This window comes from Astyanax mexicanus, chromosome 21 (genome assembly GCF_023375975.1).
Source record: "Astyanax mexicanus isolate ESR-SI-001 chromosome 21, AstMex3_surface, whole genome shotgun sequence".
Taxonomy (NCBI): Eukaryota; Metazoa; Chordata; class Actinopteri; order Characiformes; family Acestrorhamphidae; genus Astyanax; species Astyanax mexicanus.
The window spans coordinates 7,620,032-7,643,121 of NC_064428.1; the positions used below are offsets into that span (position 1 = coordinate 7,620,032).

Here is a 23,090-nt window from a genome sequence, read left to right on the forward strand (position 1 = left end):
TAGGAATACTGACAAAGACAAAGCTAAGTAATGATCCGAAGAGATGAACAATCGCCAACTGAAGCTAAGGTAAGATTTTTTAAAATCTGTATAGTCCCCATTTTGGAGGCAACGATTTGTTCCAGCGGTGACTGTAAATACAGCTTTGGAAAAAATGAAGAGGTCACTTCAGTTTCTGATTTTGCTATTTATACGTTAATGTTTGAGTAAAATGAACATAGTTGTTTTATTCTATAAACTACAAAACAACATTTCTCCCAAATTCCAAATAAAAATATAGTTATTTAGAGCATTTATTTGCAGAAAACAAGAAATGGCTGAAATAACAAAAAAGATACATTACTTTAAAATAATAATCCACTGGATCATGTAGTAATCTGTATTGTTTTTAAAGTACCCCTCCGGCTCTGTGTGTGTGTGGCACACGTATGCTCTGTCTGGCTTTTCTGGCTGGGTATAAATTATACATCTTTTTATAGCTCTTAAATTCACACACAGCTGTGGAGAAAGGGAAGGGCTTTAATAATTAAACAAATCATATAACAGGATGCAGAATGTAGCGCTGAGTGTGCCTGTTTACACTTTGCGTTAACATGCGATTTTGATGATCAGATCATGCTTGGATTTCACTCACACGCATGAAAAGACAAGTGTATTGTTCTTTTATTATTTTTAAATCTTCAGCATTGTATATTAACAATAAAGTCATCCAAACTGTGAAGAAAAACATATGGAATAATTTACCAAGCAAAAGAGTGTTAAACAAACCATAATAGGTTTTATATTTTAGTAGCATCTTACACATCTTGTCTGGATTTTCTCAGTCAGCTTTATGAGGTAGAGTCACCTGGAATCCAGGCTTTCAGTTAACAGCTGTGCTGAACTCATCAAGAGTTAATTCCTTGAATTTCTTGTCTCTTAATAAAGTGTTTGAGAGCATCAGTTAAAGTAAAGTAGTGAAGAGGTAGAGTTACAGGTATACAGTGAATAGTGAATATTTGAGTAATGTTCTAATCCAGATTATGAGACGCAACTAAATAAAGAAAAAAATACTTTAAGAAATGGTCAGTCAAAACTTCAAAAGTTTCCTCAAGTGTGTGACAAGTTAACAAGAGAAAGTAAAGACAGAGAGACATTGAGAGAACAGTGAAGTGAAAAAAACAAGAGAGAGAAAGAGACAAAGAGAAAGAAAGAAAGAGAGAGAGAGAGAGAGAGAGAGAGAGAGAGAAATGTTAAGACAGACACTGAGAAAGCAGAAGAGTGACAAGAGAAAAAGAGAGAGAGTGAAGAGATGGAAAGAAGAAAGTAGAGATGGAGAGAGTAGAGGACTAAAAAAAACGAGAAAGAGAGAGTGAAGAGATGGAGAGAAAACAGGTAGAGATGGAGAGAGTAGAGGTGTGACAAATAAACGAGAAAGAAAAGAGAGTAAAGCCAGAAAGACAGTAAGAGAGTGACAGTAAGTAGAGTGACAAATGAATGGGAGAGAGAAGGAAATAGAGAGAGAGAGGGAGAGAGAGAGAGAGAGAGAGAGAGAGAGAGAGAGAGAGAGAGAGGGTGGAGTGGAGAGTTTAGCGCAAAGGGGCCGGACTTCACCCCCCTCCTCTCTCTCTCTCTCTCTCTTTTTCTCTCCGGCGCTTTAAAGAGCTAAAACTTTGTGTTTTGTTGCTGAAGTTCAGACTCGCGCCTCTCCGCTCCTCCGGTTCCCGGCTTCCTCTCTTCTTCTGCTTCTTCTGTTCCCTTCATCTCTCTCTCTCTTCCTCTTTCTCCTTCATCACTCTTTCTCTCCCTCTACATCCCTCTCTACCTCCCTCGCTCTAGCTCTCTCTCTCTCTCTCTCTCAGGCGCTCGTGTCTGTGTGGGATCTGACCCGAAGATGCTGCTGCCCCGGAGCAGCCCTCATCCTCCTCCTCGCGCTCGAGCTTCGACTCTTCAGTGAGGAAGATCAAAGCGGGATTACTTCCGATTACTTTTTTGTTTGTTTGTTTTTTTGCTTTTGTCTTCTTTTGCTTTGTTTTTGTTTTGATCTTTTTTTTCTACTGAGCGCGCGAGTGAAAGAGAGAGAGCGCGCGCGCACCGTCGTCGTCATCATGCTGCCCGGGATTATTGTGGTGTTGTTGTTGTTTTTCTCCTCGCTCCACGTGTGTCGCGCGCTCCCTCCCGCCGCTGCCCCTCCTGCCGCCGCTGCCCCTAGCTCGCGCCCCTCTGCACCTGCCGCCCCTCGCGCCTCTGCTACCGGGCTCGTGCGCTCCGTGGACCGGCTGTATCGCGGGGGCGGGCGCGCGGGCTTCCTCCTGGACATGGACGGCCGTCGCTTCCAGCTCGACCTGGAGAGGGACGAGAGCGCGCCGCCGGCACTGGAGCGCGCGCTCGGGCTGGGGCGCGCGCGTGTGAGGTCCCGGTGCGCCTACCGTGGCACGGTGGACTCCAACCCCGAGTCGCTGGCGGCGTTCGAGCTGTGCGGCGGGCGCCTGCGCGGATTCTTCGCGGTGGACGGCGCGCGCTACGTGGTACGTGCGCTCCCGCGCTCTTCCGTCTACTTCTACAGGCGCGAGGGATTCAGCTTCGAGGCGGCGCGCGGGGCGGACGCGCACGACGGCTGCGGAACGCGCGACCCCGACGTCATCAACGCCAACGACGCGGAGCAGCAGTCGGTGGTGCACGTGAGAACGGAAGGGAAGCGGCTGAGGAGACGCGGCAGGTCGGTGTCGCGCGCCCGGCACGTGGAGCTTCTGCTGGTGGCGGACGAGAGCATGGCGAGGAAGTACGGCACCGAGCTGCGGCACTACCTGCTCACGCTGGCGTCCATCGCCTCGCGCCTCTACGGCCACGCGAGCATCGAGAACCCCGTGCGCCTGTCGGTAGTAAAGCTGACGGTGCTCTCGGAGAAGGAGAAGGGCCTGGAGGTTTCGCGCAACGCCGCCGCCACGCTCAAGAGCTTCTGCAAGTGGCAGAACCAGCAGAACCCGCTGGATGACGACCACGAGCATCACCACGACGCGGCCATCCTCTTCACCAGGCAGGTAAAAACATGAGAACGCACGTGACCTGCGTTGCGTGTGCCACCAATGTGTTGTGGGGTTGGAACAGTGTTGTGTTTATATAGGAAACAATCGTAGCAGTAATGCAGCAGAAAACTGGCATGCTTGCCAGTGTAGTGCCAAAACTTGTGTAACAAGTGCAACAGTGTCACTTTCATCTAGCGCTATTGAATAGATATAGATGTTGGCAATAATGAATGAACGATCATGAAAACTCCACAGCTCACGTGCATGTGTTTGTGTGTGTGTGTGTGTGTGTGTGTGTGCGTGTGTGTGCGCATGTTAGCATGTAATGTTAAGCACAGGCACAGAAAAACTTTCTAAAACTAGATTATATTCTTAAAACTTGCACTACTTCCGGTAATATCAATATTTTTAACTAGGTCACTAAATGTGCCTGAACACAGTTAAAACACTGCAAAATTCACTTTTCTGTCATGCCAACACTTCCCTTCACCAAATGGTAAAGAAACCTTTCATGAATGTTACAAAAAGTTTGTTAGTTTGAAATCATATACATCTCCTTTCATATTAATCAGTGTATAATAAGCTAATGTCATCAGTATAAAGGGCAGCTTGCCAATTTCGTCCATTGGAATTCCATTTTTGTGTTTGTGTCTACTCCAACCTACCTGATGCAGCAAAGAAAGAGCTTGCTGAAACAGGTGTTTTAAGTTGCGTAGAGTCTACAGGTCTGGTCCTAGAACCCCCTGCTTTAGACAGTACAGATAGTGTCAGGAAAACCTTTTGTTTTGCTGGTTGAAGGCTGACGACCAGAGATGTTGGGTTGCTGAAGCTGGCATCCCAGCTATGGCAATAAATCTGGGAACTAGACAGAACAAGGAAGTGTTGCACTCTAACAGAAACATTCCTGGGAAACCCTTGCTGTATGTGGGTGAGCATTAAACTGCAGAAAATTACCAATTGGAAGCTCTACCATGAAAAGCAACACATGTGGATGCATTTCAAATATAATTTAGTGTCCTTTGTTTTACTAATAGTGGTGATCAACTGTTGCTTGCAATGCACTTGGGGCAGTGTGTTGCTCCACAGTAAAGGCAGGATAGAAGCTCTCACCACAAGACCTACATACTTAAAGCCAACTAACATCATGCATTAAGCTACATTATACCTCAGTTAATTCTGACCCTGCAATGTGATTGGCTGAGAGGCGTTTAATGAGTGACATTATCAGCCAGTAATGCACTGTTACCGAACCTCTCCATGTAATACTCTGCCACATACAGGTAACCTAGCAACAATACAGCGCTTACAAAACCAAATACAAACCAAATGTGATGTCATTATACACCACTGGAAGGTGCTGGATCCCACAGACACAGTGCAGATATGCCATGTCACCAATAGGAGGCGCAGGCAAAAACACTCGGTCCCACAAATAAAAAAATAATTAAGCCCAGCGATTCGAAAATATGCATTATTACACACATTTTATTAGCCACCAATATCAGGTTAAGAGTTATTATTAAAATAAAAGCTTGTGTATATATTTTCCAGATAATTTAGGGTCTCTGCAGGTCTTGCCACTGGGGGACGCTGAAGTAAATGAAACTTTAAATCTTAAAACAACACATTTTCTTTCAGTCAAACGAGCACTGGACTTTAATCTACACAGATTTCTCTCCTTAAAACTGTTTAATTGGGTGAGTAAAGCTCTTCTGTTTGTTTACAGTAAGCTTAGATTTCCACAATTTTGGCTGAAATGGCCGATAATGCATTTTATTGTGCATTTGCGATCGTATTTGCAAGTCCTGTTTAACTCAAAATCTTTAATTAAACAGTGATTATGGAACTGTGGTATAATTGCATTAATACACTCGAGATTCATGCTATAACGTGTCATATTGGCACTGTGGCCTTGTGCAGTGCGGTCTCGTGCATACAAGCGCAACACAGCAGTGCCAATATTACACGCTATAGCACTCTCTCTCTCGTGTATTATTGCTTAATTAGTCTGTCCTTTCCTCTGTCTAACAGTCCCTGACCGATTTCCCTCTTTCAACAAAAGGGGACACCAGCTTCGGTCTACCGAGTCCCACTCCCAGCCCGCCAGCGAGCGAGAGCCTCCAGAAGGCGCGTGATCTTTCTCACAGCGTGTGCACATTCCTGCACAGCCGACCAGTCAGCATTCAAATGGGTTTCTGGCTGAGATGTAAAGCATCTTTTTTTATTTCAAACCACAGTCCTCAACCCTCCCTTCCTCCTCTTCTTCTTGCTCTCCCTCTGTAGAGTTGAGCTGTCAGGAAAACAAACAGATTCACCATTTGAAAGGCCTTCCATGGGCTGGGACCACACTCGTCTAAGTTTCCCCTCTTCTGACAAAACCAACATCGGAGTACAAAGGCTTTCGCCTCTCTTGCGTCCCTCTAGTGCCTCTGTAGCGCCTCTCTAATGTGGTTAGAAGGCAACCCCCATCCCCCACAAACCCTCTCACGAAACAGCTTACTTGAAGAATCTGATGAATCTTGTGGAGCACACAAGTCATGTAAGGTCTTGACTTGTTTCTGGAGTTCTTTGCTTAACTTTGGTTCTCCTGGCATTAAGATTCCCTGCTTAGGAAAAGTTCTCTCGATGCTGAGAGTCCCTGTGGAATTCGTGCTGAGGTGCCCTCGCTTGGCACCAACCGAAGTGGTGCTGACGTAGCTTCCTCTTGGCAGGATTCGCCGCACCGGATTCCACTCAGAGGCAGCTTCTCTTGGCAGTGCCACAACTGCACTGGCCTTCCACTGGGTTAATAGGTGCCAGCGGTGTGTTCTCTGGCAGAGCAGCGCTTCCACACCTGGCGCAGCTGCCTTTGAGCTTATGTATGTATGTGTGTGTATGAGTATATCTATGTGTGTGTTTGGTAGCTGTGGTTGACTATGTCATGTCAGTAGTCTGTGGTGGGCAGAGCACTAGGGGAGGAGCGGCCCAGCTGGCAAGCTGAAGTGTTGAGTGTGTGAAACAGATTCTTGGAATGATCACCATCTATTTCCTCTCAGCTCTTGCTCACACTTCACAGCTCTCTCGCAGAGATGCTAGTCACTGAGGTTTACGTGGTGTTTTTGTTTCCACGGACAGGTCCACCAGCATCCTGCTCCAGTCAGCCGAGGACTCAGGGTGCTTTTGCAAGTACCTCGTTTGATCTAGACCTTCAGAACCTAAATAGCAGGTGTTAAAGGTGCTGCAAACCACGGTCTGATTCAAAGGACCAAAATTTGTTCCAACCAAAAGAGCTGGACTTGGTCCGGATGATTGTTTGCAGCATGAAAAGACTTTTCTAGGTGGTTTGCACATTCAGACCAATTACAGAAAGTTGAGGAAGACTGTTGTCATCCGTTAAACCATAGAAGAAGAAAAAAGAAATGGTGTTGCACCAAAATATGTCTATCCTTTGCATGCATGTGTGTAACACAGCAGTATGGGTACAACAGATTTCACTGGTGATTGCTGTATGTACTGTAACTGTAGATTAACTTTTATTTATAAACAGAAAGGAATATAAGGAATCTAATTGGGAATCTGTTGCACTCTATCTGTCGCAGGACACACCTGCACTATAAAAAAGCATTTATCTAGAAAGCATGACTCATATGGAGTCTCTTCAGGTGTTGTTATAACAGGTTAATTATAAGACAGTCATATTTTCATATTTTCACCCCTCATAACACTGGCTTTTCTCACACTACAACTGTATTGCTTTTTGGCATTTGCAGACTAAAATATCTCCAAACAAATGACATTTCACTCAAACCAACTGTTAATTTGACTAGCTTCCTTAGTTACAGGCTGTAGCTAAAGAAGGTTTTTTAGTTAGTTAATTAAAGTTAGCTATCTGCTTCTACTCTCTGACAGAAAACATCTGCAGGTGATTTATTAAACTTCTATTTCTCTGGTTGGAGACACAAAGTTTTTCACACCATCCTGTTACCCAATTACAGACAAAAAATAATATTCTCAATACATTTGAAGCAATAATCTTTTGAATAGAGTTCTGTCCATATTTTCAGTAAATATTGAACAAAAACAGAAACAGCTGACACACTTTAAACAATAAGTTAAAGTCTACCTTACATTTCTAAGTACATTAAACAAAATGTAATTTCTCTAATGGCTTCTGGCATCATTATTAATATTATATTTAGCATAATGGGTGTTCCCCCAACCGTAACTCACCACCAGTGTGCAGTCTTGTCCACATGGCTACTTTCCGACCAGTATTTAGTTAAATCTTAAATAAAGGATGTTTGTCTGACCACAGTGTTATAAGTGGCTATAAGAGCAAGTTACCATGTTTGTACTGTAAATTAGTGGTCGCAATTAAGTTTGGCCGTATTTTCTAAGCCATTAGGTGGTGGACCACAAAAAAAATATATGTTTTGGAGAATGAAGTGTAATGGGATGGAGTGCTACAGATTAGTAGCTCTCCAGCCCAGAGTGTTGTTGAACCTAATTGCAAAACAGTTGATCTCAAAGCAGGTAAAACCAAGAAGAAAGGGGAAAAAAATGCTTTTATAAGGAGATAGGGAGCCCAAGAACAGGCGAACAATCGAGAACGGACAGAAACTAAAGTCACACTAAGTGTGACAGAGAGACGGGGGAGAATTTAATTTTTTCATTTTTTCATTATTGTTCATTTTAGTTCAATCCCTGCTGTAAAGTTTGGAAAAGTGCTGGCAATGCACTGACAACTGCACTGATGCATCAAATCTAGTTTATTTTTAACTTTTGTTTTTTTAGTGTTAGCTTAAAAACTGTGATTAAACATTTGAAAATTTTTGTTTTAATTCCAAAGAGTGTGGAGCTGAATAAACCCTGGGAAAGTGTTGAAATCTGGAAACTTGGCTTTTTGCTGTGTTTAGCTCTAGAATCCATAACCACTTACTAACTGAATCTCAGACCAGTTCAAAGCATAATCAGAGAACGTCTTTAAACCCAGTGTGATTCTACAGAGGGTTCCTGGTTTAGAGTGGGAGAAGAAAGCCTCCTGAAGAATGCGGTGGGGACATGACAGCGCTGGCATAACCCTCACCACCACGCGCTTCACATCACGCTCCCTATTCCCTAACCGTCTCATCCACACTGCATCATTCATTACTGTAATGAGAACCCGAACCCAAAGCACTGCGGCGCTGCTGGATCTTTGAACCATGCTGTAGCGTGGTAAGTGTGGGCCGAGGTCCCACCCCCCAACACACACACACACACACACACACATATATAGTTCCCACAAACCCTGCTGCCCTTTTTCTGCTTGATTGTGAGTTCAGGCATGTGGAGATGCCCATGGAGCTGGACGCATACCAAAGCGTCCCGGAACAAGAGCCGCATTCAGAGGGCCGGGCGTTTTTGTAAGCGTGTGTTTATGAGATGTTATATCACAGAGGGAGCAGATATGCCATCACTCTGACGCTGCAGGTCACTGCCGGAGACGGGGGACAATGCCCTGACTGTCAGCAGGGACGGACAGTGACTGTCAGCCTGTTTAAGGGCCTGATTGAAGATGAGAATTAGAGTGTAGAGAGAATAGGACAGTGACTGTCAGATGTGTGAGGCACTGTATTCTAAATGATTGTGTATTCAGTTCAGTCTTCAAAGGAGTGGACTGATTTAAGTCCAGTTTATGTCTCACTAATTTGATTCACTTTTATTAAATGCTTGATACGAGAGTTATCTGAAACTGAAACACCTGACATTTTAGTGTGGGAGGTTTCATGGCTAAGTTAGAGCAGCCTGGTGGTCAATCTTCATTAATTGCACATTATTGCACCAGTAAGAGCTGTAAGAGTGTGAAGGTTCAATTAGCAGGGTAAGAGCACAGTTTTACTCTAAATATAGTAATGCTCACTATAACATTATGGGTGACATACCAGAGTTCACAAGAGGCCAAATTGTTGGTGCACGTCTTGCTGGAGCATCTGTGACCAAGACAGCAAGTCTTTTTGATGTATCAAAAGCCACGGTATCCAGGGTAATGTCAGCATACCATCAAGAAGGACCAACCACATCCAACAGGATTAACTGTGGATGCTGTAAGAGGAAGCTGTCTGAAAGGGATGTTCGGGTGCTAACCCGGATTGTATCCAAAAAACATAAAACCACGGCTGATCAAATCACGGCAGAATTCAATGTGCACCTCAACTCTCCTGTTTCCACCAGAACTGTCCGTCACCACAATAAATTATTGTGCTCTAAAACCAGGTGTTTCAGTTTCATTGTCCAACCCCTGTATATTTACACTTATTGACCATGAAGTTAATTGTTGGAATTAAATTAAACTTTGCTAACAGACTTAGCAAAGTTCGGGTGGTTTAGCTTCAATGCTAACACTCAGCTTCAGTATGGTTAGAGATGCAATGCTTACAGTCAGTCTCAGTATGGTTAAAGCCACAATGCTAACAGACACAGTAGCCAGACTCGACAAGATTTAGGTGGTTTAGCCGCAATGCTAACAGCCACAGCGGGGTAAGGGCTTGAGTATGGCTGAATATGAAGCATTTACTTTGGTCTGAGATGCTCTGGATTTGCTCAATTTTTTTTTTACATTTCCTTTGACTAGGTTACCTTTAAATGCTCTGCTCTGAAGTACTTTACTAAATGGATAAACAAAGTTGCATCAGATTTATCTACTCTGAATGGAGACCACACCCTAAGGCACAATTTAAAAGTACTCTTCTGCATGCTGTGTGCAATTACACATTCTCACCAGAGAGGTCTCTAAATCCCCAAATCCTCAACACTTGCAAAATATCACTTTAATGTACAGTCGTAATAGTTTCCTGCTTTTTAAACGTATTAACATCGCCTATACTGGCATGCCCTCTCTTTCTCCCCTGCTGTGTCTATCTTCTACACACACATACACTCACACACACACACATGCAGACGTACACACACTTTCACACTCAACCACTAGATGAGACAACCATGGCATGTTCAAACACACTCTGAATTTCCCTACTTCCCCGACCTCATGGCCTGTAGATATGGTACTGTACATTCAGACATTAGCACATAGCTGTACTGTACACAGAGCCGGGGTATGCAGTGAATGTGTGTTTATTTCTGGGAGACAGTGTGAGAAGTAGACTGTATGTGTGTATCAGTAGCAGTGGGGAATCCTTAGGGCCTTCTTGGCAACCCAAAAAAGATTTAATGATTTGTAAAAGCCCCAAATATATCTGTTAGATATGATATGATACAATCATTGCGCTTAGTAGCAGTAGTAGCACTAGTCTGGATCACTTAACCTATCTCAAACACTCGCTGCCTTGATAGTCTAGCAACACACAGACTACTGGGTATGAAAGCGAAACTTGAAAGTTGAAATTAGTTAAAATAGCTATCTCTACTGGTGGTTGTGATTATTTAACCAGCTTAGATTAGCTAACCATAGCTGAAGCTCAGTGATTACCTGTTCAGGAAATAATTCTCATCAAGCATCATCTGCAGTTCAACATCTGTCTTGTAGTCCTTCTGGGCTGTCCCCATCTTTCCAACTCATAGCCAATATTTACTGCCATTTTTAATCTATCTCTGCTCTTGGAGCTATCTTTTTTTAGAAGGATGCTAAAGCTATGGTATTCTGTGTTTGCCTGATATTGTGTTCTGTACCTGGCAACCTGAGGTGTAAAAAGATGAATGGGGATCAGGGGCAAGACAAGAAAGAAGAAATGAGACAAGAGATGCCAGTTCTTAAACTTAGCATGTTTTCTTGGTATCTGATCAAACATCCTCACCATTTTATTTTAGCTATTACAGAAAATCTAATATACAGTATCTATATATTGCTTTTACTGTCTATTTAATGCTAACCCAGGATCAGAAATTGAGCAATTAGCATTTTCTTCCCATTTTATTGGCCGAGTTTTGACATTTATAGCCAGAACCGAAGACCTAGCTCTGCCAGTCAGGGTTCACTATTGACCAATAAATAGCAGAAGTGTTCAGAGTTGAAGAATTCAGTAGCAGATCACACATATTTTATGAGTATGTGTGTCTGAGCATTCCTGTCACAGTGTACACTGAAGAGATTTAAGATTGTCTGAGGTGATGTTTATCATAGTCGGCTGGGGTATTTCACACATCCTATGTTTCGCTCTCTACACTGAGCTTCCAACAGGCTGAAACCCTCACATGGGTCCAGGCCGGGCTCCGTCCATCCGTGACGCCGGCTGGCTGGCTGAAATTTCTGGGGCCTGGGCCAACGCCGGGCAGCAGCACCGCGGGATCGGTTCCGGACACTTTTAAGAAACTCAATAGGAGAAGAAGTTTGTTTTTGACAGCAGCTGAGCCGGGTTCTCTCCCGTTTCTGTGTTGATGTTGAGGGAGGAGGCCCCCTTTTATTAGCTTTACTTGAAGATATCGATCATTGAGAAGATACACAGCAACTGTGCACTGTGGGAACATGTTAAGCCTCCGGTTGCTGTTCTGAGGTCAGTTGCAGGGTTGTTTTTGACCTCTTAAAGCCTGCAACCACATGCATATTGTTGTTTATTGTTTATTGTTTTATTGGGACCCTCATTCGCTGCTATCACAATAGCAGCTATTCTTCCTGAGGTCCAACTAACATAGCATACAATACAGGCAGAAAGTTTGGACACACCTTCTCTTTTTCAAAGCGTTTTCTTTATTTTCATGACTATTTACATTGTAGATTCTCACTGAAGCATCAAAACTATGAATGAACACATGGAGTTTTATGTACTTAACAAAAAAGGTGAAATAACTGAATATATATATTCTAGTTTCTTCAAAATAGCCACCCTTTGCTCGGATTACTGCTTTGCACGCTCTTGGCATCATTCTCTAAATGAGTTTCAAGAGGTGGCCACCTGAAATGAAAAGTTTTCCAACAGTCTTGAAGGAAGGAGTTCCCAGAGGTGTTTATTAGCACTTGTTGCTCCTTTGTCTTCTTCACTCTGTGCTCCAGCTCACCCCAAACCATCTGGATTGGGTTCAGGTCCGGTGACTGTGGAGGTTCAGCTCATTTTTTGTTAAGTACATAAAACTCCACATGTGTTCATTCATAGTTTTGATGCTTCAGTGAGAATCTAAAATGTAAATAGTCATGAAAATAAAGAAACGTGTTGAATGAGAAGGTGTGTCCAAACTTTTGGCCTGTACTGTATCTCAAACAGAACCTGGATTAATCGCTAAAGACAATAGCAGACCAGGGGCCCTATTTTAGTGATCTATTGGCAGCTTGATTTCGAGGATGTCAGTGTGTCTTTGCTATCGTAGTGAAAGGAAAAGTACACCTTGCACGGCACGAAATGGACAAAAGGCATGTACTAATTCTCTTAATTAATCATGGATGTGTTTTGGCGTACCTTGAAATAAACTAATCAGAGCCAGGTGTGCTCTGACTGTATTTTTTATTGTTGATGTAAAAGTTAAATGTTGGGTTTGTGCACTGCTTTGTGCCATGTGTGTGTAACATGCAAGGGTATAAGTGCGTTGTGTGCGCATGGTGCATCTGCATTGCCAAGATAGCAATGAAATTCTGAAAGTTGAAAGCTGTCCGGTTTTAATCAGTCAGTGGCGCGCCTCTGTTTTCCATTGCCAAGATAGCAATATGCCATAAATTTACCTAAACACACCTCACACATTTCCAGAACAACACGCCCATTGGCATAGATATATTCATAAGCACTGTTTTTATTCTCTTTTGTCAATTCCCACAGTCTAATCAGACCACACCCATAATCATTTACTGTATATATCTGCCTATAAAACCTACTGTAACCGCATCTGGAATGTGTGTTTTTTTAGGGGTCAGTGAGTGTACATTCAATGCTTTTATTGTAACAGTGACTTCTAAAGGTTAAAAGCCAATTTGTAATCCTTCAGTTTAATGGGTTAATGGTGAAGATCAGAGAAAGAGACAGAATGAGAAGAAAAGGAGTGTCAGATCCCCGGCCCTGAGAAGAACAACAAATCAGAACCAGCTGACATAAAATGGTTTGGGTCACACCTAGAATCGAGTATCCAGAGCTCCCTCCACCTAAACTCCACTCTTCCTGTCTGTCTCTCCTCAGTGTGTTTACTCTGAACTCATGCCAAGTCTGAGAGTCATGACCCATCTCAGGATGGTGGTATAGGATCTGTGTGTTTTTACAGACGTTCTAAATGTTGATCTCAGTGGGCTTTTATAATGGAAAAACTCAAGCTGCCTCTACTGTTTGTGGCCTCGTTTTGCTGGCCCTCTAGTGGCCATACTGTCAGAGAAATGGACTGGCTGTGTATATAGATACAGTATATTAGGATATATTGTCATACTGTAAGAAAGACAGTATATAACAAAATAGGGTTTATTTAGTATACGTTTATCCAGTCAGAGCAGTGAGGATTAGAATAGAGATATTTAGAATTTAGAAATAAACCTTATAAGTCTGAATGTCTGAATGACATGTGTAAGTGATTACAATATTAATATAATATTAGAGCGAAAAGAAACATTTTGTAATCTGTACAACTTAATGAGGCTCTGATAAGTTGTCGTGCACCTCTAGAATGGATACAAGATTAGTGCTTTTAACGATGTGTACCTGACACTGCTCTGGTTTGCGAACCAAATTTTAAACCATTTCGCCATGTTTCCACCAAAAAAAGTAGGTTTTAGAACCAGGAATGTTTGTTCGCATTGGGAACCGAAGAATACTAGGTTCTTCAGTGCAAACTATGTTGACATTTTGACAGTTCCACTAAAACTGGTGGAAACGCAGTCTGGCTTTTCAAAAAGCACTACGGTTCTCAGAAATGGTTCAAGAACCAGAGTTCTTTTGGTGGAAAAGCTCTAGATGAGACACAGTTGGGCATACAAGTTCCATATAGCATTTTCACACAGATGTTGCAGCAGCAGCTGCGCCTGTAGATTCTGCTCTACACTCGTAGGTTGCTAAAGTTGGCAACCCAGTTACTGCCATAAATGGATGATTGGCAAACAAATCAGATTTTTTTTGCTCAATGTGGCTCAGATCTGTTTTTGTCATGGATGTGTGAACATGCCAAATCCTAATTTTTCAAACCATTTCTGAGCCACTTCCATATGTCATCTTAAATTGGTTACATATCCAATCCATGGACATGCGTCATAAATGTAAACGGTCAAATCTCGGGAATTCTCTCGTTTCCACACATCTCTTGGTGCAGCAGCTCTGCAGCTATAGCTGCAAAAACAGCAAAAGCAAACCGCCTGGCCTTTTTTCATCTCTTCGACCTGAGCATGAACTTCAGAGCAGCTGTTCACTGTTTCTCCACTCCACCAAAAGATGCTCCACATATGAGCTGCTAATGCTTCCATTTCCCTTTATAAAGCTACGAGTCATCTCTAAAATATAAAGATTTTTGTTGTTGAAGAAGAAGGTGACGTTTATACAGGTATCAATGTGAGGCGCATGTGAGCCGTTTGAGGGACAGATTTGTTCACATTACACAGTACAGATACAGATCACTTATATTTGTAAATGTGATTCATCAAGATTCAGCCAAACCTGATCTGAGCAAAAAATCGGATTTGAGCAATGTGGCTTGTAATGTGAACGTAGCCTTAAAGGTACACTGCCTCAGTTAGCATATAAGAGCCTTTTTATGGGGCAATAAGGGAAGCATATGGCATCACTTTATTAGATACATGGTCCATTATAGATGCCTCATAGATGACATTCAACTAACATTCATCTGTATGGTATATTAAATGCAGCTAAAGTCTAAGGTAAAAGTAAATTATTGAATTTATTAAATGTTTATTGAATGTAATCCTTCACCAAACTCTAATCTTAACATTTTAGCCATTGTAGAGACATGTCTATCAGTCAACAATCTCTCACCAAGAGGTATACTACCCGAAATTAGCCTCTAAAAGATTTTTTTTTCAAGGCATTGGTTTTTAGTCTAGTATACTATAGTAAACCTTTTGAATACCCTGTGTCTTTAATCAGACCATAACACAGCTGTAATCATTTACATTAATGCGTCAGACATAAATGCATGCAGAGTTCTGCAGCTTCTGAGCTGCATTGAATGGACCATTTTATGCAGTGGGAATGTAAGTAAATGGGACTCGTTTTTATGAACATGCAAACTTTGGATTTGCTATGGATTTAATGGACAAAATGTACAGATTCTCATAAAATTTACAAGCAGCTGACAGCCCTGTGTGTACGAGTGAAGTCATGAAGTCACTCAAGTCACAGCGAGAGACAGGCATTTTTCTCTTTCTCCATCTATCTCTCCAAGCCTTCGTTCAGCTGTAAACTATTTCCATCATCTTTCATTCCTCACCACCAAATACTTTTCCTGCCCAGAGCTGTTTTCATTGGCCTCTCATCTGCCTCCACCAATGGCTTCATTAGTCAGCTCCTGTGATTGACAGGCTGTCGCCGCTTCATTTCCGATCGGCCAAATTGCCAGGGTCAGACCCCGAAGCTAACAAGTCTGACAGCATGTTATACCACATGGGCAGGACGCTGATGTGCAGGCTCTGAGAGGGAATGTACCACCCAGGCAATGCCAAGACACCCAGCCACTGTATTGATGGTTGCTTGACCTACATACCTTTCTACTGGATCTGCCAATAAAATAGTAAGGAAGTGGTGAACCCTTGCTGTGTGGGTGAGCATTATCTTGCTGGAAAATATTAATTTGAAGCCCTGGCTTGAGTAGCAACATGATTTTCTGTACATATCAATAAGGCTACATTTACATTACAAGCCACACTGTTCAAGTCCAATTTTTTTTTCACATCAGATTTAGCTATCTTGATGGTTCACATTCACAAATGTAAGTGATCTGTAGCTCGTAGCTTTATAAAAGGAAATGGATGAGTCAGCAGCTCATATGTGGAGCATCTTTTACTGGAGTGGAGAAACAGGAAACAGCTGGTCTGATGTTCATGCTCGGGTTGAGGAGGTGAAAAAAGGCCAGGCGGTTTGCTTTTGCTGTTTTTTTGCAACTATAGCTGCACAGAAAAGCATGTAGCAAATGCATAAAGCATAAAGATGCAGGAATTCCAATTTGACCATTTACATTCATTTAGGATGTTCATGGACCGGTTATATATCCGATTTAGGACCACATATGAAAGTGACGCAAATCTGATTTGAAATCGGATTGGGCATGTTTACACAGCCCTGAAAAAATCAGATTTGAGCCACATTGAGCACAAAAATCAGATTTGAGTCACTTCAGCCTGGTAATGTGAATGTGTAGACTAAGGGCATTTTCATACCAGCACTATTTGGTCCGGTTAAACGAACTCTGGTCTGTTTGTAACTTTAGTGCGGTTTGATTGAGCAGGTGTGAAAACAGTAATCGCATTTGGGTGTGGATTAAAAGAACTGCACCGAGACCAGCTAGAGGAGGTCCCAAACGAACTCTGGAGCGGTTCGCTTGTAGTGAGAACATAATCCGGTCTCGATCTGACACAGCTATTAAATACAGTTCATTTATTTGAGCTAAACTGCTGATCAGGCGCAGGTTAAACTGATATATTAGCCAGATAACGCTAATTACCACAGCTGTGAACAAACACTGTGTCCATGACTCGATTTACTATGTATACATCTGCGCTGCACGTCCAACCACTGTGTTTGAAAGTGTAACATTTTACTCCTGCACCAGACAGCTCTGACCAATCAGAGGATGTGCTTTAGAGGGTGTAGTTTATTGGTGCACATTTTGGTGCATTCAGGTTTATGCCTGAGTGAAACCAAACCAAACAAATGGAGAAAAGCTATAAGTAAACAAACTCATCAACTGATTCGAACCAGAGAAACAAACTACAGGTTTGAAAACGATCTAAGGCAGGGGTGTCCAAACTACGGCCCGTGGGCCAGTTGCGGCCAATTTTCTTTTTTGGAGCGGCCCGCGAGGTATTTTAGAAATAGAATGAAAGTTGTTCCGCTGTTAAGCAGGTTTTTATAATGTGAGATTCAAAGATTGAACGCTAGGTGTCAGAAGCGAACCAAAGAGTCTAAAAGCGGAGAGGGTGCGCATTTCTAGCGCAGAAAAACAGGCCAAAGATTCTAAAAGCGGAGAGAGTGCGCATTTCTAGCGCAGAAAAACAGGCCAAAGAGTCTAAAAGCGGAGAGAGTGCGCAGTTCTAGAGCAGAAAAACGGGCCAAAGAGTCTAAAAGTTGCCGTAATTAAGGAGTTTAATATTAAGAGACATCATGAAATGAAACATCAATTTGAAAAATCTTAGTTTACACAACACTGTCAAAGATAAAGATAGTTAGTCAAGTAAAATGGTGTGTAAATGAAATAAAAAATGTATTATTTAAAGTGGTATATTTACTTATTTGTTTTATTACAGAGTCTGTGGCCCGTGACTTCAAATATATTTCTCCTTCTGGCCCCCAACAAAAAAGTTTGGACACCCCTGATCTGTTAGGGATGCTGTTAGTATCCCTCATATCACTACTAGGGTTGACTGACTGACTGACGTATGCATTGTTCCTCCAGATCTTCACACCAGCAGTTGGAGCAGTGTGTTGCTTTACAGCAAACCCAGGATTAAAGTGGTCACCACAAGGCCTCCATGCATACTCAAGCAGATTGACAGTGTGTCATGTGTTCACATGGACAGGATGCTGTTACACAAACACAAATTCTGAAAGGGCATGTACCACCACTGACCCACGCAATGCCAAGACACCCAGACACTGTTTTGATGGTTGCCTGACCTACATACCTCTCGATTGGACCTGCCAATATTGTTTTCCCCCGAATATTTTCTAAACTTTCATTTCCTCGTGGCCTCCCTCGTCCTCCTCCTGGCTGACTCAAGGCCCTTGGTCAGCAGCCAAGAGAATTCCTCAAATCGCCGTCTGCAGATCTGTCTCTTTCTCTCTCTCGCCTTCCCATCTCCGTCTCTCGCCCCGAGTCCAGCCCGTCTGTCTGTCTCTCTGCCTGCGTCTCTCCCTCTCTGGACGTCTCTGCAGAGACACATTCAAAACAAATGGCTATTGGAGAGCAAGATTGACTAAGGCGTAGTTTAAACAGCAACAGAAAAATATTGAATAAGACAGGGAGGCTATGAGTTTTTTTGATCAAACGTTTCTCAATTTTAAATGAAATTCACAATAGCTGTAACTGTTCTGCACAACATGCAAGGGTATAAGAAAATATTGATGCATATCGAAACATCACAATTCGATATTCAGTACATTGATCATCAAAAATTCAGATTACAATGCTAAATGGAAGGGAAAAGAAAGTTATCAGGAACAATAAAAGATTAGAATTTAGACTGATATGGGAAATACTTGGGCAACATATTTATTGAGCTACACATACAGTAAGTAGTAGTGTGTAACACAAGTAATGCTAATTGCCAGATATCTCAGCATGCATGAAGGTGTAGAGGTTCCTAATGGAGTCCTGCGATAATTCATCCCATAAAGCAGGGGTCAGCACTGGGCAACCCGCAGGCCAAATGTGGTCCACAATCATGAAATATTCCTCCACTGTTTCTCTGTTGCGTTCGGCGTGACTTTAGATTAGTTTCCGCCCGCTCTGATTTTTTCGCCCGTTCTAAGGCTCCCTATATCCTTATAAGGGCATTTTTTCCCACAACACCTGACAACACAGGTTCAATCCCGCATAAGGAGCAGCGTGTTTATTAATTTATTTTCTCCTTCCTTTCTTCTTGGGTTTACCTGCTTTGAGATCAACTGTTCTGCAATTGGGTTCAACAACCCTCTGGGCTGGAGAGCTACTAGTCTGTAACACTCCATCCCATTAGACTTCACTCTCCAAAACAGATTTTTTTTTTGTGGCCTGCTACACAATGGCTTGGAAAATATCTGGCTCGCGGCCAAACTTAATTGCTGACCCCTGATCTATGCCATACAGCTTGAGAAGTCTGCAGTTCCTGCAGATTTTGCCGTAGGGGTGATTGGTAGAGTTAATAGAGCGTCCAATAGCATCCCACACATTTTCAATCAGGGATAGGTCTAGTGATGCAACTGACCACGACAGTTAGATATCAGATAGCAGCAGAGCATTGTCTTGTTGGAATAGCATACTAAGTCTTCATTTGGAAAAGGTAGAGCCACTGGTTGCAGGACCTCATTAACATAAAGTTGGACTGTCAAAGTGCTGTAATGAAGACCAATGGTGATCTGGCTTCATGCAACCATGATGCAATCAACACTCCACCCAATCACAAACTCTGCAGGAACTGACAGAGAATCTTAGAGCTGTATAGGATGGATTATAACAGGACGCCATTAGGAACCTCTACGACATATTTACACATGCATTACTGCTTATCACTTACTGCTGCTGTCAACTTTTTAATAATTTGATATTCTTTGATATCCTGGTCATTTTTATCCTTTTTCTGAACAGCTTTGCAATCAAACACTATTCTCTAGCAGCTGTGCCCTAAAACAAGGAAAAACAGTAACATTCTCTTTTTGTCATTTAAGATGAGTTGCAGGTCAAGTCTAAATTCTATTTGTATATAATTTAAGTGCAACTGAGGCTCACATGCCTAACTCGAGTACCCATCTCTGCCTAAAGGCATTATTAATGGATTTATGCACTCCCTGCAGCAGTGGGGAGGAGAATAAGCATGCTCTTGTTTGAACTTTATCAGAAAATGAAGCACAGAACTTTGCACACTGCTTTCACTTGAGGGCTGCAGGTTGCTTTGCATAATACACACATGGACAAAACTGCTTGCACGCTTCTGTTAACCGCTTTTGTAAAACTTACATGAAATAAGATGCAACTGACAAAAGCTATCTCAACTACTAACAATCAGATATTGCTTTTGAATTGTGGTTCAACAGAATCATTTAAAAGCACTTGAAAGCACACAAAACTGATGTTACCCTTATTTGAAAGGCTTTATTTAATAAATGTTTCATTCATTTTATCTGGTATGACGCTGCTTTAGTCCAGTGGAGAAGTGGACAGGGAAAAACGATAGGATTTCTGCTCTTGCTCATGAATATTCATATATGCAAAAAATATCACCTCTTATTGGCTAACAGCCCTGCAACACCAGTGAGACAGACAACGATTATAAATGTTTTAAAATAAAGACCTTTTTACACTAATAACAGTGTTTGCAATGTCATATGATACTTTACAACATGTGTAATAATGCTCTGCTAAGTGCAGTTCAGCCACTGACCTAGTCTTAGAGTCTCTGTAAAACACAAAATCCACTGGAGATCCAATGTAAACCTATAGATACTTACACACAGAGGTGGGTAGTCCAGGTCCAGAAAGTAAAAATCCACCCCTGGGGTTTTGTTGGCTGAGCCGCAGCAGAGCCACCCAGGCAGTTGAAACAAAACCCTGGGGTGGATTTTGGAATTTTGGAACTGGACTACCCACCTCTGCTTCCACAAGATAACTAGCTAGCTAACTAGCTACTCTAACTAGAGTAAACAGAACTGATCTAAACATACACCTACATATCTCAATTGTACTTGGCTGGTGTTTTTCTTCCATAGACTAATTTTAACCATTTGTCTCTTAGCTCTGAATTACTGGGTAAAGCAACCGACACTGATGTGTTACTCGCACAAATAACACAGGAATGAACTGCATGCTCCTATCTGACGAGACGGTGTCGCTGTGTAGCTTCAGGGCTGCCTGTTTTAGCAGAGGGACACCTTTATTATTTTGATGATCAGCCAATATTTTGTTTAGCCAGTTACTGTCATCAAGCAATTCATTAATGCAAGGGAACCAACATTTTTGGTCCACATGTGAAGAGAAGAAATCAAGCCTTCAGTCATGGAATTCCCTCAAAAATATTAAATAATAATTTTTTTAATCCTTTAAAAATGCTTTAAAATATTTTTTGTCCTTTGAGGAATATTTAAAAAATCTAAGCTGATCCCAAGCCTGGCCTTCAGGTTGCCCTCAGACTGGCCTCCATCTCAACTAAATATGCATTACACATGCTCTCCGCTGATGTAATGACCCAAACTTCACACTGTGTACATATAGACCCTGCTGATTTGCTTTAGGTAAATTTGGACTTGGTCTCCGGAGGCCTTGGGATTTAAGAGGGCTGTTCTCTAATGTGGCTGAGCTGTGTGTGTGTGTGTTTGTGTGTGTGTGTCTGCAGCTACAGGTGCACGTGTGTGTGTGTGTGTGTGGTTGTGTGTGGATGAGAAGTCTGAACAGACTGCGGTTTGTTTCCTCTCAGTATGAGTAAAAGGTGTAAATACACTCCTGGAAAGGCTTTCACACGGCGAGCTGTCCCTCGGCATCCTGGGAAAAATCAGTCTGTCAGGTGCTGCTGTTTGTTTGTGTAGCTGTAGGTGCATGTGTGTGTGTGTGTGTGTGTGTGTGTGTATGTCTGTGTATGAGAGTGTTGGCCCACATGTGCATTAACACAGCACTGGTGTGTCTCGTGCATGCAAGCGTGCATGTGTGTGTGTGTGTGTGCAGTTCATGCAACTGTATTTTCAAGAGCACATTGGGTTGATTGGCTGATTGATCTCGCTGCCCTCAGGGCAGATTCTTATAGATCTGTGTGGGAGAGAGGATAGAGCTATAGCTGTTAGCTTACAGCATGCTGTTTGAGCAGCAGAATCAGAGTATTGTTGTACTCAGAAGTTTCAGAATTTTCAGAATCAGTACTCCTGACTTTCAGTGGGAATGCATTCTTGTGCATCTAGTCGATTATAAGGCGAAACATCAATAAACAACTATTATCTGGTCTATTTCCATACATAAGGTGCACCGGATTATAGTGCGCATTATAAGGAACTTCTAATTCAGCAGGTCTTGCCGCTGGGTGGTTGGGGAGGGGGAGATATGTAGCGATCTATGTTAAGTAAAGCTAAGCTACGTAAACAAAACTGTAATAAAACAGTATTTATTTTAAAGTCAAACGAGCGCTGGATGTTAATCTACACAGATTTCTCTCCTGAAAGCTGTTTATTTGGCGTTATGAGTAAAGCGCTTCCGTTTATTTACAGTAAACTCAGATTACCGAATTTCTCCAGCACTAAGGCTGGAGCGTTAGCGTTAGCGGCTACACGGAGGAACCCTGAGCGTTCCAGTAAGCCAGGGCGATATTAGATATTAGATATATTTCATCCCATGTAGCTTGTTTTAACATGGTAAACGCGCAGGCTACAGTCTGATATACTTGCCTCTAAACACCAAAAGAGCATACATACAGTATAGCGCAGTTAGCAGCTAATACTAATACTGCTTCAGCAGAGCAGCAGGCTACAGGCTGATAATACTCACCTAATACTCAGCTAATGCTAATACTGCTGGAGAACTAATCTTCTGTAAACTAAACTTCTGTATAACGCTGTGGCTTTACTGCTCCTTAATACCTGACGGATAAAATTCATACAAAAGGTGCACATTGACGATTTTTTGGAAAATGAAAGGATTTTAAGTGTGCCTTATAGTGCGGAAAACACGGTAGATTACCAAAAGTGTTCACTCACCCATCCAAATCATTTAACTTCTGAAGCTGCTCATGCTGGGACTGCTTCAACAAACATTAGTGGAAGAATTGGTGTCTCAGAAACCACTAAACGTGGGATTTAAATGCTGAGAAAAGTTTATGTGTAATAAGCTGAAAAACAGTGAGTACTGCTGTTATCTTTTTTTTTTGCGAATAACAATTTATTGGATTCACAATAATTACAACAATCACACACCAATACATACACATTCACTACTCACAAACATGTCCATATACAAAAACACAAAACTGGAGGAAAACAAAAAGACCCATCCCTTATCCCTCTTTTCAAATGTGATCCTTCACAAACCAAATAGCATCTGTCCAGTTACTAACAGTCCTTGAAGTAGCCTTACGAAGTTTGGCTGTAGACCGCTCCAGAATTAAAATGTCTAGGAAATACTGTAACCAAATATTCCTCAGCTGAATATTAGGCTCATAATATTGCTTTAAAATAGCCTTTATCGCAGCTGTTGAGCCTGCCATCAGAATCTTCATTTGTATTAGCTTCAAATCAAATCCAGAATCATCACAAAATAACAAAAGAGCTGGACAGTTCAGAAATAAACTCCATCACAAAAGTCCAAAAT

The 23,090-nt window shown here is 42.1% G+C and overlaps 1 protein-coding gene across 1 annotated transcript in view; it reads left to right on the forward strand.

The window, feature by feature from the left end:
- The first annotated feature begins 1,662 nt into the window (after positions 1-1,662).
- Positions 1,663-23,090, forward strand: part of LOC103046017 (A disintegrin and metalloproteinase with thrombospondin motifs 5) — a 43,721-nt gene continuing 22,293 nt past the window's right edge. Inside the window, exon 1 of the mRNA XM_007237759.4 lies at positions 1,663-3,020. Coding sequence (XP_007237821.3) covers positions 2,088-3,020 — 933 coding nt within the window. The 5' untranslated portion in view covers positions 1,663-2,087. The remainder of the gene's footprint in view (positions 3,021-23,090) is intronic.